Below are 12,845 nucleotides of genomic sequence, written 5' to 3' on the forward strand. Positions count from 1 at the left end.
GACGTGCATTTAAATGTTCTTTGCTGGCTCCCACGTAACCCCATGGTGTTGGCAAGACTCCAGGAAATAAACCAACGAGATGTGATGTGTTAACTAGTGAGCTTTAGAGGTACTATGGGCAGATCTTTTCACTAGTCAGGCTAGCTGTTTTTCCGTTTCCTGTCTTTATGCTATGACATGACGGTCGCAGCGAGCGTCTCATTTAACTCTCCGCAAGAAAGCAAATACGTGTATTTTACCAAAATGTCAAATCCTTTGAAAACAAGATTACTTACTAGCTTTATCCTGAGCTTTCAACCTCTTCCATTTAAATATAAATGATTCTAACAAAACACATACAATTATGTTTATTTATTACAATTATCACAACAACAAATATTTATGTTTATGACCTCCCCTTATACACACCCACCTGTTCTCACAAAACTGAAGTATCAAACCGAGAGCATGACAACTGAGACAATACTATAAAATGTGGTTGAGACCACAGAATAAATGTATATAACAGCTATATCAATATTTCAATGATACGTGAGAAACTAATCAAACATTATTCACTCTTTCAATGCACTGCCCAATGGACAGAAACAAAGGAAACTGTAGGATACAAAGTAATCCAACAACACGGACCTCCACATCATGAAATGAAAAGCTTCATCAATGAATCTCTGACGTACGCTCAGCACTACACGAACTTTGTAATGATTCAATTAAATATCTTCTGCAGGGATGTAGTATTTAACTGAATATATTATAAAACTGTTTAGTTTTAATGTATTTTGTATATTTTCGATGGAAATCATCAGGCACATATTTAACTATTGACATGTATTGAGCAAATATCTTGCTGTGCGAGTGCCGTAGCTCCAGTGATGGCAATATCAAAGTTGGTTGAACGATTGCTTTGTTCCAGAGTAACATATCTATTGAAGTTTGTACAAATAATTCATGGTGCCCGGAGGACGAGTCCCACTCCCCTTGATGATGCCCTCACGTTACTTCTAGCTCCACCAGCAGGTCAAATGTCTCACATATCCTGTTAGATATATTCTCATCTTCAGCATGAATTGGTACAATATTTGGTACAGACACTCATGGTTACAGATGATGAATCCTAAAGACTACCAAGAGGTTCATTCATGTTCACGGGCTGAATTGTCATAGCTTTGTTGATCCCCTGTTTCCCCTTCAGCGTCAAAGCGTTCCCTTATTTTGAGATGTATCAGTAAATCTACTTCGTTGATTGGCACAACCTTTTCCAGAAACATTTCCTCTAGCGCCGTCGTTGGTTGACACCAATTTGTTTAGAGGGGAAACGTCTCTGCAACTATTGGATGGATTTCCACATGCATGTCCCGCTCAGCATGAATCATAATCACTTTGTGAGCCTCTGATTTCTCGTCTTGATATTTTAGTTTGGATCAAAAGGGTGGACTGACAGACACACATGCACAAACACACACACACACACACACACACACACACACACACACACACACACACACACACACACACACACACGCCTCGCACAGTAGCTCCACTCCAAATCGGTTTGTCTTGAAGTCCCACAAGATGAATGCATACTTTATAGTTTCCCACAAAGACAAAATACCACACAGGCGACAGGAAAAATGCAGCTTCTATCTTCCATAAATATACGACCAGACAATGACAGACTGTTTATTCATAGCTCCTTAGCTGCTGTTATGGCAGTGGGTTTTATGAGGGGGACTGGAGGTAAAGTGGGGAGGCTGACCCTCTGGACCCTCTGGACCCTCTGGACCCTCTGGACCCTCTGGAGCCTGGAACTTGGCAGCGGGCCACAGGGAGAGTGTGTCCTTGTGAGGACCAGTCGTCTGGGGTCCTAAGCCACCACTGCTGCCTGACATCTGGGGCTGTCTAGCTGGGCTGAGGCTGAATGCATGCTGGGTAGTCCAGCACACAGACACACTGCACACATCGGGATCAGGGGGTCAATTCACTTTCAATTTCATCCATTAAGGAAGCATGTTTTTTGGGTCAAAAACTGAAAGGCTGTAGTCATTAAAAGATTCTTCTGTGCGATTTCAAAAACATTTCCAGGAATAATAGTTACATCGTTAGACCTGTGAATTGCAGTTTTAGTTTGCATTTGTAATTGAGTGATGTTAAGATGCACACACGCACACACACACACACACACACACACACACACACACACACACACACGCACACACACACACACACATGCGCACACACACACACACACACACACACACACACACAAACAGGGGATTATTTTGTTTCCCCTAACAGCAAAGCAGCAGATGACTCAGGTACCAGGAAGTGCGTAATCTCACTGAGGAAAAAGTGACTGAAGGGACTGAAAGTTGTGTGCATTAGAACAACATCTGTAAAAGGCCGACGGCGCACATATAGAGCGCTACTCCACAGGGTTGTCAGAATTTTAAAAATTACTGAGGTAACCCGTTAATAGTTTGTAAAATGTAAACTGCTGGTTACCTGCTGTTCCACAGTGAAAGTCAGGTGAACCCCAAACTCAATAGGCAACATCCTCTTGGGACTATGAATGACACAATTAGATCCATGTTATGTTTGTTTGATATTTTAGTCTGGAGACACGCTGCAAGCATGACTAAAACTATTTGTATCAGCCTTTAAAAATCCCACCACGTGTAAATTAAAAGTATAAAATGTGAACTCGACTTCAGGTCAATTAATTCTGTTTCAGGATTTTGTCATTTATTTAAGAGCTTTCGTGCAAAATAATCAGACTTACAGAGAAATATTGTAAGTACTTTTAATTATCAATTTAGATGACCTAATTATGTACAGTGATATTTCGACATGATTTCATCATATAATTTCACTGAAATACAATAAATTATCATATTGAATTGTCTCCCAGCCCTCCATCCATCTATCCATCCATTCTCCTGGAAACCAAAACCAAGCCTGAGAACCTCCACTTCAGCCTACAGAGACTGAGCTCTTTTCCACCATTCCCAGCTTATTTATGGAATGTAGCTTTGTCATATTTTTCCATAGCGCAATTTCCCCTATAAATAGGCACGTAAGGCTTGGAGAGTTTGGGTGGGAGTATGAGGGGTCAGTATCTGTTGTGGACACTCATCATTGCCCCCCTTCCCTGTCTTGCTCTCCCCCTATTTTTCCAAATATTTGACCACTGACAAATATAGTGCAATGTTAGGGTGATGGGAACCCATTGGACAGTCGTTCTTCTAAATCTACCTCCAGAGAAAGTTTCCAGCCATTCTGACCCATTTTTCCATTAACATGGACAAAAACTTTACCCTGATGCGGTTGACTTGGTGACTATTTAAAGCTTCTGCATATACAGAAACATTTATTCTGAACACACATGCAATAAGATAACATCATTTTGTGTCTTGGGCTGTATTAGCTGGAGACATTAGTGGAATGTGTGTGTATCTGTATGTTTGTGTTTATAAGTGTCTATATTTCCTTGTCTGCACGTAGTACAGATAAAACCAGATAAATAAATAAATATGGGAACAAATTACCCATATCCAGTCATTTACTGTGAAGAGGAAGTGCAGCTGCCGCTTTGCAGAGGCTGTGACGAATTCTGGGGAAAACCTACGAGTTATATCACTCAAAAGAAAGAGTTCTTTGTCAATATTTCTATATCTCACGCACCTGTCAATGAGACTTTATGCAGCGTGAGAACTATTGAAATTGTTTCCTCTCGAGACTAAAAGCTTAAAAGGAATCGTGATTAACTGCTTTGAGCGTCATTAGGACACAGGGAGCTCGTACGGTTTGACTCACAGTTCTGACAAAGACAACGCTAAACAGTCGTTGACAAGCAAACACCAGGAATTAAAGGTATATTTTATACTGAATTTATAATTCTACTATTATTTCACGAGTAAAACAAAACAGGTACAATAATCAACTGCTGGTACTAAATACTATCAGATTGTCTGGAGTCTGAAATTACTACTGGTCTAATAAGTTCCTTTACTGTTTTAACTAGATATCAAATTATTAGCACATACAATAATTACAATAGTGTAAATTAAAGTAATCAATGCAGACAGAGCCATAGCAGCTGCTAGCCGCTACAGTGATATGGCATATCAGGTTTCTCAGCCAATTCAGCGGCAGACTTAGTCAGCTATCTCGTTATGAAGGTAGTTGAGTAAAATAGTCTCCATCAGATAGTTGTGCAGGCTGGTCATGTGGTTACAGACACTGTTGGGCTCAGAAAGTCAGCGGACATTCACTCAGGGACAGAAATCATCAAGTCGAAGATGTTTAGCTTTATTTGAACCTTTTGTAAAACGTTCACTTTACTCAGTTGCAGTAAATATATATAAGATCGGATAAGATAGTCCTTTATTAGTCCCTCAGTAGGGAAATTGCAGCAGAATACAGCAGCAAAAGACAGTAGTAAAATAAGAAACAAGTAATAAATAGTAAACAGTAAACAGTAATAAAACAATGAAAGTAATCCACAATAGCACTATTTTATTTAAATGCACTAAATAGCAGACTTGTGTCTGTGACCTGCCGGAAGAATACTCAGATATTTTACTTGCGTAAAAATCGAAATAATAGTGTAAAAGCATGTCAAGTCATGCAGAGAAAATGTTACTTACATGAAAGTACAAAAGTATCAGCATTTAAATGTACTTGAGATCTGCAGAATGGCCCATTTATAATATTTATATTACATGATATATTTAATTAACTTGATAAAGGTAAGCCTGAGCTCAATCTGTGATAATTATCATCATTTAGAAAACCATCATATTTTGTTATGAATAATCTGAGTTTGCAAAGTAACTTAAGTTATCAATGAAATGCAGGGCATTAAAAAGTAATCAAGACAAGTATAAAGTTACAGAAAATGGAAATACACAAGTACAAGTACTTTAAAACTGTTAAATGGACGTGGTTACGCTGGCGTTCAGCCCCTGAGACTTCGGTTGCTCAGCCTTCGAGTCAAAGGATACAGTTACCACCTTACGGACTTATCAGGGGAACGCAGAAAAGTTGAGTGTGCTCACAGCTCCTCACCGTCATTAAGGGGCTTTGGTCACAAGATCACTCTGCTGCTACTAGCCAGTGGTGTTTCACTACACGCACACACACTTACAGTACAGCCACACACTCGCACACTGCTGGAATGACATTGTTGTTCATTCAGAGAAGCAGCTTGCTGTCGTAGCTGGCTGCGTTTGTTGTTGAAAGGTCCCCTGGGTGGAGATTCCTTTGGGCCTCAGTCATAAGGAGAGGCATCAATGGGAAACCAGTAGGGATAAATGAATGGGCCTGTGGTCAGGTGCTGCTCTGTTATGCGAGTGTTGCAACTGCTGAATGGTGAGCACATCACACAACGATGACAAGAACTGAGGGGTGTTTTAAAGTAGCAAAACACATGAAAGTAGAACTGTGTCCATCAGGATGTTCGGCTTCACCATGTCAAACTAAGTCGTATTCTCATAAACGACGGAAACTGGTTTGACAGAGCTTGAACCAGTCAATGTGCTTTAATCATTAGGTTTCATCCCAAGTGTCTGTTTCATTTCTGATTCTTTCACTTGGTCAGGGTTAAAAATACAAGTTTGGCTGCATATAGTATATTTCTACACAAGCAGATGTTAGCATACTCTCCTTGACAATGACTTCTTCCGAGGACCACGCAACAGCCTGGACTACAAGTAAAAATGTGCAACTGCAGTCTGTTGCACTTTGAATCATTAAAGATAGGGTTGGTAATATTCTTGTTGAAATTCTCATTCAATTTTGACAGCAATCAATGAATCCAATACTCAAGAATATCTGGTAATTGTGGCTATAACAGGTCTGTAATAAACCAATCCAATCCTTTAGTTTGCCTCGAATGTAATAATTGGACAGTCTACCCACCTACCTGTCCTACGATGTGTCCTTGGGAAGGGAATTAACCTAAAAATTGCTCCCGTAGCTGTGCATACGGTGTATGAACGTGTATGAATGTTAGCTAGTCCTGATGGGCAGGTGGCAGCTTAGCCCCTCCCATCTGTGTGTAAATGGGTGAATGATGACAAGTAGTGGGAAAACGCTTCGAGTCATAGGAAGACTAGAAAAGTACTTTCCAAGAACAGGTCCATTTACCAACAATAGTCATGTTTGTTTACATTCATAGTGATCATTTTAGCAGGAGTAGCTGTGGGGGGATTCCTGAAGGAAAGGTCTGTCAGTGTTGGCGACATGGCGACTTTCTTGCTAGATTTAGGGACTTTTGGATGCTGCTAACTTTCATTGGAAAAGAGTTGGCAACACTGGGCTGTTTTTTTCTGTTGGATGCTTTTTTTTAAAATTGTCCTCTTTTTCTCAGCACAACCAACCTTCCCTTGAAACATGTGGCATGCTAAAAACATTACTTTCAGATTATAATAATATTATATAAGGGAATGCATATAAGGGAATGCGGTGCACTGAATACGGACCCGGCATGAGATATTCGGCCTTACTCTGGATTTAGACTGGAAGCGAGGGAAATGAGTGAGCCCGTCTCGGCCCACAGTTCAATACATCTTAAACTTGCCATGCTTCTATCTCATTTGTTCAATAAGAAGACACACACAAAAGACAACACACACGGTAGCTGAAAAGCCGCACAACATGAATGGGCACATGTGTCAAAAAAAAGTAGCCAGTGCAGAAAATAGTGCAATTATTATTTTTTGTTTTGCCACATTTTTGTTTTAATGATGCAGATAAACATTTCATTGGGTTTTAACAACTAAACAAGGATCTGACAATGCAAAAATGAAATTCAGTCATTAGCCTGTAATTTCCACTTGTGGTCACAGTGGCCGCTGCTCAGTAAAAGCTACACACTCATATCAATCCTCTCCCCTCGGTCTCAGAACGAAAGTAAATTAATGGAATTTTCATAATGTTTAACTATTTCTATTGGTGAATTAAAATATACATTTCCATTGTTCCTGTGTTAATTCGTGCATTATTTCTTAGTATATGCCAAATATGTCAAAAATACAATATTTGTTTGATAATATGGACACCTTTTCTTAATGATCTTGGGGTTGGCGGCATATCCATAAAGTCAATTGATTTGACTGATCTTGGCTATCAAAGAGCGGGTTGAGGTCTACCTGAGCAATGTCTTGCTCAGGTAGTACCTGAGCAACGTCTTGCTCAGGTAGACATCCGCCCCTCCTGATGTGTAGGTCGAGGCCAACAGTTGGCTACAGCTCTGTATCGTGCCACATGTTCTAAGCCCCGTTCGCTTTTCAGCAATTAAATCTAATTTCAGGGATTTAATCTTAAACCCTCCAATAATTATCCTCGACCCACGATTCTGTTTTACTCTGGAATACTTCACATTATAGTGTTTAAAAACACTTCACCTGCTGCTCTCATGGGACTTTAAGCGCGATGCTATTTGTATTTTACACATATGTTTCAAGTTTAATCCAACACAAAACTTTGCGTATGTGTATTAGAAGGAGGAAATTCTGTGTGCAGTAAGTCGATGATTATTTGAGCGGATCGTCCACAGTCTTGGCCATACGATCGCCGCCTGTGATGTGTGCGTGCATGTGTGTGTGTGTGTGTGTGTTTTTGTGTGATAAAAGTTCCATATAAATGCAAGCATATAATTGCAGTTAAGTGTGTGTTCTTTTAGGATAAACCTTTTTTTGTGCTGCAGTCTTACAGGACTTCCTTGACCCTTAAGGGGGAAATATCTTGTTAAATTAAATATACAATAAAAGTAAATGTTTTTTACAATACTTCTAACATCAGCCGCAATAAGCAGCAGCAATAATACGTCGCATGGCTTTACCGTCACTGCTGCAGCCGAATAACTTAACTCACTCGTGACACGGAGAGCGCAGGCTAATGAAACACCTGAAAACACACATTTTTGGCAGCAAGTACTTGAAGCTTTAAAACTCATAATTAATACCTCAATGAAAACAATTAGCCGAGGCAAAATCCTTAAAGCTAGAATGAGCTAAGTACTCTATAAAAAAGCTCCCGTGCTTTGTGCAATAGGCTTTGAGAATGTGAGTTATTGAGGAAAACACGAATCCTGCATCCTATGTTTGTATTACATGACTGGCTACATACATAATCAAGACGAGTAAATTTGATGCTGTTTTTATATAAATATGCACTCCAGTAAAATATCACTATTGGTTTAATCTAAGAAACATTACCCTGGTTGAATATCATCAGCTTCCTGAAGTGAAAGTGATTATAGTTCTCACCTTCAATAACTGCAGCTTAAGGGACATAGTGGCATAATAACAATAAAGTTAATAGTCAAGTTATGTAACAGAGCTGTAAAGGTTTATCGAAATATTAACCTTCCAGTGATAATTAATTATACAATAATAAAGTCTGTCAATGTATCCATGTGTGAGCTCATTCAAATACCGCCACGCAGCCACAGGGGAAAGGTTTTAACCATAGATATAATCAACAGCCTAATAACATAATTCTGCTCAAACAATGAAAAGATTTACCTTGTAACTCTAAAAGAGCCATTAACACTATTTCTCTCAACATAAAGTCCCTACTGATGACTAATGAACCATTACTTATGAGAATAACACATGGCTTCAAATGTGTTACAACTCTTTTCGCCCTTGCGTTGAACAGCTATTCCAACAATATTGAACAATGAAGATGAGATCTACAAACATTTTTTTTTTTAAAAAGTCACCTGAAGCAAGAAATCAGCTCATTAAGACTTCCTAATCCTCACGAAACCCAACTTGTTAGCATGCTGTATGAGCCCAGCCAAAATCACCATTTGCAATAGTTTCAAACAGGACAGCAATAATAATTCAAGCTGGAGGGTCAGCTGTGGATGGGGTTGAGGCTTGGAGGCTGGATCTGGGCCTGGAGGGTCAGCTGGAGCAGTGGCAGAGGCCTGCAGACCATAGTGGGGCTCTACTAGCAGTTTCCCCCCTTGCTGTTCGCCGGGAGACACCAGAGAGGGAAAAAAGGGGCCGGCATACTAAGAGAACTGGTCGGTTCAAAAATGCGTCTGTGAGTTTACAACAAAGCTGCATAATCTGATTTCTATCTGAGTGGAGTGTATTCCAGCTACTTTTTCCCTGTTTACACTGACGTCATAAGTAAGAAAAAACATCTGAATTGTGTCATAAAAGAAGCTGATGTGACATTTTATGGAGTTACATTTTAATTGAGGACCAGCACCCATCATTTTCATGTGATCTGTTACATGAAAATGAGCTTCATGTAAAAGTTGGATAGCAGTGACATAAAAACTGAAGCTGTGGATTTCAATTTGAAAAATTAAAACAGCAAAAGCAACTTTTGTTATGCCTGTGATGTCAGTGGAAAGTACTACTTTCAGTTCAAATAATAAATGACACTTTTAGTGTATTAATTTTTTCTATCTTTTTTTTGTTTGCCCTGTTATTGTTTACATTTTTTCCGATTGTAGATTTAAATATAGAGAGGATTAACAATTGTGTTCTTAGGTGGATTTCCCCTTTAATAGTACTTTGGCATGAAATGGTCACATGAACTTTTGGGAATGACCCGTTGACTTTTGACTGGTGCAAATTTCTCACAAAAGAAAAAAGTGGTACAAAGAATTTTCTGATTGTCCCCCAAACTGATGCGATTAGTTTCCTTAAAACCATGAATGTTCATTAACAAAGACATCCTAGTGCATCTTGTAAGGGCAAGACTAAGCCGATGCTCAATCCTTCTTGTTGTTTTATTTATTATTGATGTGTTTTACATGGCCAGCTGAAATAAAACACTAGCGCTGCTGAAGCCTCAGGAAAGTAGGCTCCATCAGCTGATTCTAAACATCGCTGGTGTCTTTCGGGCCTGTGAAGGGCCCGTCTTGGGCTTTTCCTCCTGCAAGTAAATGGAGAGACGGACAGTGTGCCCGGTGTTATCAATGAAGCCAGCCTCTTGGCTCTCCAAAAAGTGCAGCTTGGAAGGCGTCCATGGCAGGGCATTAGGCCTGGAGGTTTGTGTCGTTTGTAATTTATAACACTGAGGGAAATGGGCAAGAGGACAATATGGAGAGAAGTGGGAGAGAGGGAATGTGGGAGGAGGGGGATGGGACTGCTCGCTGCACAAGCAAGTGGCTCTGCTTCCCTGAGTGTGCTGCACAGAGCCTGGTTACTAGGCTGACCAAGCTGGAGGGCTTTCTGCCCCTCTGAGGCACAGCCTGAAAGGGCCTTAGTTTTCCTTTCGCTAGTCAAAGTAAGTCGAAACTATATAGATATATAGCTGTGGATGCATTCATATAGCTGCAAATGGAGAGGGAACTATCTGTGGGAAAAAAAAAGGCCGCTTGGTTTAAAGAATAAATACAATATGGACGGCTCTACACTGTACAAGGATCAGTGTTTGATAGTGAATCAAAATGGATAACTTTCATGAAGTTTCACTACCTCCTTGTTTCACTTTTGCACAGAACCTCTGCAGCTCAGTGACTTCAGCAACATGACAGACTGTTACCGTAAAGAACCTGATATTTAGAGGCAGCTTTACAAATTTGCACATTTCAGCCCTCACTGAAACACCGTGATCATCATCATTATCATCATTCTTCTCCCTCTCCTGATCATTATACAGCGACACTAATAGCAGCAATTTCCCTTCATTTGATAAGAATTACATAATGCACAACACCCAAATTCCTAAGATAATATCTTAAAGACGTAATAGCAGTCTAAACAACATGTCTGTGACTTTTTCGTCTCCCCAGACACAAAAGGAGTTACTCATGACAGTTTTTAAAGATTTACAAAACAAAGAAAATGTGAATACACTTTTATTTTATGTCCTTTAGCGAGACAAGATCTGCCGCTGAACGCAACAAGAGCGTCTGTAGTCTGGTCGTGATGATTTACAGATTATATAATAATTTGTACTCCTAGCAGAGAGTGTTGGATGTTTACAACGCTGACTGAATTGTCTTGAATTCATTTTCATTGCATTGTTAATTGAGATCTAAATGATTGCCTTGAACCATTCAATCTGCACTGTGGACATCAACTAGCATGTCACAATGCTCGAGACCACAAAACCAGGAAGAAACCTGTACTGTGATCAATATAGACAGCTCATTGACACTCATTTGGCTTTTATTTAGATAAAAGCAATAACCTGTTCCTTTACAAGCAAATATAGTACTTCTTAGTCTGCTGTTATGGTAATAGTTCTCCTATCGTGTAAATTATAAAGTCAAAATAATCTGTTTACGCCTTGGTCCAGTGTGATCTGTTTTGGGAAACAGCTTATTAAAAGAAACGTGGGGGTGGTTGCATTCTGGATTGCGTAATAACACATTTTCCTCAGTAGTGCATGGCTACAGATCCTTGGCAACATGTGCTGGAAGGAGACTGAGCTCCTTAACTACATCCACAACAAAAAAACCACCAAAGCCTTTCTTCAGGAATCATCACAGACGCTACGAGAAATAAAGTGAGCCTCTAAGGAGCCTAGTAGTGAAGTTATTAAGAAGAAAAGATGTGAAGCAACATGTGCAACTGTGCTGAAGAAATGTGTGCGATCTGGATCATACTTTACACTGTTGTGATTTCAATGGACAGATTTCTTCACAAAAGAGGCCGGAGAAATACTGAAAGACCTGTATACACGTTGCATTAAGCAACTCAGATGAATCACTTTTGGGGTATAACATGGGACTTATTCTTCACTGGCTCTATTTCAGTCGACACTCAGACATTCAGCTCATTGTACCTCTACTGTAAGGAGTCTTTTGATACATCACTACTGCCATACAGAGCCGAGAAGGCCAGATCACAAAGGCTTGGATCAAAAGTCTTCCATGAAAGAAATTCATTCAATTTGCTCTTCAAAGTGAAGTTTCCTGAATATGTCATCTTCAATGCAACAGGGACCTTGTTGTACTTTTTTTAAAGACAGCAGCACTTTGTATTTTTCTATTGCACCTTTTGTTAGTTTGCCAAGCGAGCAGAGATTGATGCGAGCTAAAGCATTTCCCGACGAATGCTAAATATAGCAAGCTGACACTGACACCGCTGTTTGTACAGTGAACAACATAAGCAGGAGTTGTGCAGGTAGGGTGGCATCCCATAATGGTACAGTCCTACCTGACGACTCGACTACGCACAAAGCGAGCGTTTCACCTTAGCCGCCATGTCACCGAACAGTTAACCCATGGTGGTTTTGTGTTAAATACGTAGTATAGGGGGTGTCCAGGAGAAAATACATGTAAAGTAAAAGTCATAATGCCAGATCAGACAGGCTTTGGGAATGCACTGTGCCTAGATTCACACTCCTCAACTGTTGTACTAATCGGGTCTTAAAAGCCTACTTCATGTTGTACCAGAATCTGAAGAATGTAGGCCAATTCAAAAGCCAGTCTTTAACACAACAAACTCAAGAGTTCAATCCAGACAATATCTCAATCAGCAAAAGTCAATCATGAAGTCACTCATTCACATATCACACTGCAATTGGAAACTCATAATTTTGAATAAATGTGATGATTACATCACATGTGGAATTTTAAATATAACCTTCAATGTTGCTATGTTCAACAAAAGCATCCTGTACTCCAAATGTATTTTTTGGTTGTATAACATTTACTACACATAGCATACGCTTTACACTCCTGCTTTAATGTTTTAGATTGCATTCTCCCTGCAAACCCACCATTAGTTTCCATTCAACTCGACTTCAGTGATACGCAGCAAAGTAATGCAGCAAAGTAATCATTTTGTCACCTAAATTATTTGTCAAAGTTCTGTTGTGGGGTGCCAGAACAATTGTTTGGGTTCGTTTTGAAAACTCTCCTT

The 12,845-nt window shown here is 39.7% G+C and overlaps 1 protein-coding gene across 4 annotated transcripts in view; it reads right to left on the reverse strand.

Moving 5' to 3' along the window:
- LOC137793154 (metal transporter CNNM2-like) overlaps positions 1-12,845 on the reverse strand; it is a 32,345-nt gene that overhangs the window by 13,279 nt on the left and 6,221 nt on the right. Inside the window, exon 2 of one of the 4 annotated variants that reach the window (XM_068589152.1) lies at positions 9,767-9,903. The exons of the other annotated variants lie outside the window; for them this stretch is intronic. Coding sequence (XP_068445253.1) covers positions 9,848-9,903 — 56 coding nt within the window. The 3' untranslated portion in view covers positions 9,767-9,847. Of the gene's footprint in view, positions 1-9,766; positions 9,904-12,845 lie in introns of those variants that run through there. 4 annotated transcript variants of the gene reach the window in all.

The sequence above is a fragment of the Clinocottus analis genome, unplaced genomic scaffold (assembly GCF_023055335.1).
Source record: "Clinocottus analis isolate CAN_PGR_092001 unplaced genomic scaffold, fCliAna1.0.p SCAF_22, whole genome shotgun sequence".
Lineage (NCBI taxonomy): Eukaryota > Metazoa > Chordata > Actinopteri > Perciformes > Cottidae > Clinocottus > Clinocottus analis.